This window comes from Triticum urartu, chromosome 4A, assembly GCF_056163025.1.
Source record: "Triticum urartu cultivar PI428250 chromosome 4A, HENAU_Tu73, whole genome shotgun sequence".
Taxonomy (NCBI): Eukaryota; Viridiplantae; Streptophyta; class Magnoliopsida; order Poales; family Poaceae; genus Triticum; species Triticum urartu.
Window position 1 is genome coordinate 380,780,986 of NC_141876.1, and position 2,258 is coordinate 380,783,243.

The 2,258-nt window shown below is 46.0% G+C and overlaps 1 protein-coding gene across 1 annotated transcript; it reads left to right on the forward strand.

Moving 5' to 3' along the window:
* Positions 1 to 418: 418 nt before the first annotated feature.
* On the forward strand, positions 419 to 901 carry LOC147975908 (uncharacterized; the record flags this gene model as incomplete). The annotated part of the gene is made up of 1 exon (XM_087520641.1): positions 419 to 901. A coding segment is annotated over one exon (483 nt), but the record flags the coding sequence as incomplete, so codon positions are not given.
* Positions 902 to 2,258: the final 1,357 nt, after the last annotated feature.

The following is a 2,258-nucleotide window of genomic DNA, read 5'->3' on the forward strand; positions in this document are numbered from 1 at the left end:
CTACATTTTATTTTTTCCTTTCTCCTTTTTCTATTTCTTTATTTTTCATTTACTTTTCCATTTGTTTTTCATTTCATTTTATTTCCATTAGCAGTAGCGCTCTCCGTGCGATAAGCACTGCTACTTATATCCTAGCGGTAGCGCGCTTCTCTCAAGGCCGCTACTGCTATGCGTAGCCTATCGTTTTGGCAATGGGAATATTAGTCGTAGCGCTTTTTCATGTGCACGCGCTACTGCTACTATGTCTGTAGTGCGGTTTTCGCACGCGTGCTAGTGCTAAGTGTTTTTGCCACGCGCTACTGCTAAATTTCTGTGTATAAGGTTTTCCCTAGTAGTGTCCCCTTGTGTCGAATCAATAAATTTGGGCTGAATACTCTACCCTCGAAAACTGTTGCGATCCCCTATACTTGTGGGTTATCACGTCCCCGGCCCGACCGTCCCTATTCAGGAGCTGGTGGAGCCGTGCAGAGCTGCTTCATCATCGACGACGACGACCTCTTCTACACCGACCGCTACGACACCAACATTCACGGCTTCGACGGTTGATGTTGGAGAGGGGATTTCTACACCACCATCATCCCCTCCGTCGGCAGCCACACACTCGCAACAACCATCGTCCGAGGTAACGCCGGTCCCTAACACGCTTCTAACAGCGGCTTCGTCGCTAGAGTCGGCGGTTGAGACTCTCGGGGAGGGGGTTGCTGCTTCACCATCATCCCCTCCTTCGGCAGTAGAGTCGGCGCCACGACAACAATTGGGGTTGACTTCTACACGCCGAAGTTGTCGGCGTACGGTTGCCGAAGATGGTTCTATGGACACAGATGAGGACTCCTTAGCTAAGGCTATGCGGCGTAAAGCAGCACACAACCTCGACAATCGAGGTATTATGTCGTCATCCTAATCCTTTTTAGCCTTTTCCAATACCACCATCATTTCTAAGTTGAATAATGTGGGTGTTAGTATTGGAAAGAATCAGAAGGAGATTTCTATTTCAACTAATGCTTTGAAACATTTGGAATATGACCGATTAAAAGTTACTCCACGTGTTTCTAGCAAGTCTTATGTCCCCCGTACTGATGAGGAGGAGCTGCATGCCACATCAGATGGTCAGCTACTCTCTCATTTAGTAGGGGCGGTTTCGGACGTGGGTCTAGATGAACCCGGGCTTAGTTCATTGATTGAGCTTACAACATCCGGACATAAATCAAAGACCGCACGTTCGAAAAAAGATAGTAAGTCCCATAAGAGGGCAAAGTGTTCCAAATCTCCTATTGTTTCCTCATGAATGGAATGTTTTTTAATAGCAGAGGTCTTCGTGACTTGGCTAAACATTTATTCATTGCAGAATGTAATAGGGAATACAATTTAGATTTTTTGGCTATCTCTGAAACGGGGAGACATGATTTCTCAGTAAGTCTGCTTAACCGTCTTTCTGGCGGGATAGACTTTACTTGGCTTTCGCGACCGCCTAGAGGTCGTTCTGGGGGCATTTTACTTGGCGTAAATACAGGAACTATGGATGTTTTGGTTAGTTCGAATGGTGAGTTTCACGTTAAACTCCATATTCGCAACAAGGCTGACAACTTCACATGGACCCTCGTCGCCGTGTATGGGGCAGCCCAGGATGAGTTCAAGGCCGATTTTCTTCGTGAATTGGTTAATCTGGCGAAAGATAATCCCTATCCCATTCTTAAAGGTGGGGATTTCAACTTGCTTCGATTTCCAAATGAGAAAAGTCGCGGTAGGTTCTATAATCATTGGCCTTTCCTTTTCAATGCTGTCATCGACAGTCTAGATTTGCGAGCGGTTTCTATGATTGGAAGACAATTCACATGGGCGAACAGTCTTCCGGAACTGACATATGAGAAACTAGATCGCGTTTTAATGGATACCAACTGGGAATCAAAATTTCCTATGGTTTCTGTTCGCCCTCTACCTCGTATCGAGGCTATATCAGACCACACACCCATTCTTCTAACTACTGGTTTGCCACGACCACAACATAGACGCAAGTTCAATTTCGAACTTGGGTGGATGCTTCGGGATGGCTTCCATGACATGGTCAAGGAGGTGTGGGAGAAACCAGTCACCGGGCCTACCCCAATACACAGATGGAATAACAAAATGTGTGCATTACGTAAATTCCTTGGTGGTTGGGCCAGGCATACGGTGGGTATCCTCAAAAAGGAGAAGCTTCGTCATTCATCTATCGTTGATGAATTAGAAGCTTTAGTAGAGGTTAGACCTCTATCTGAGCA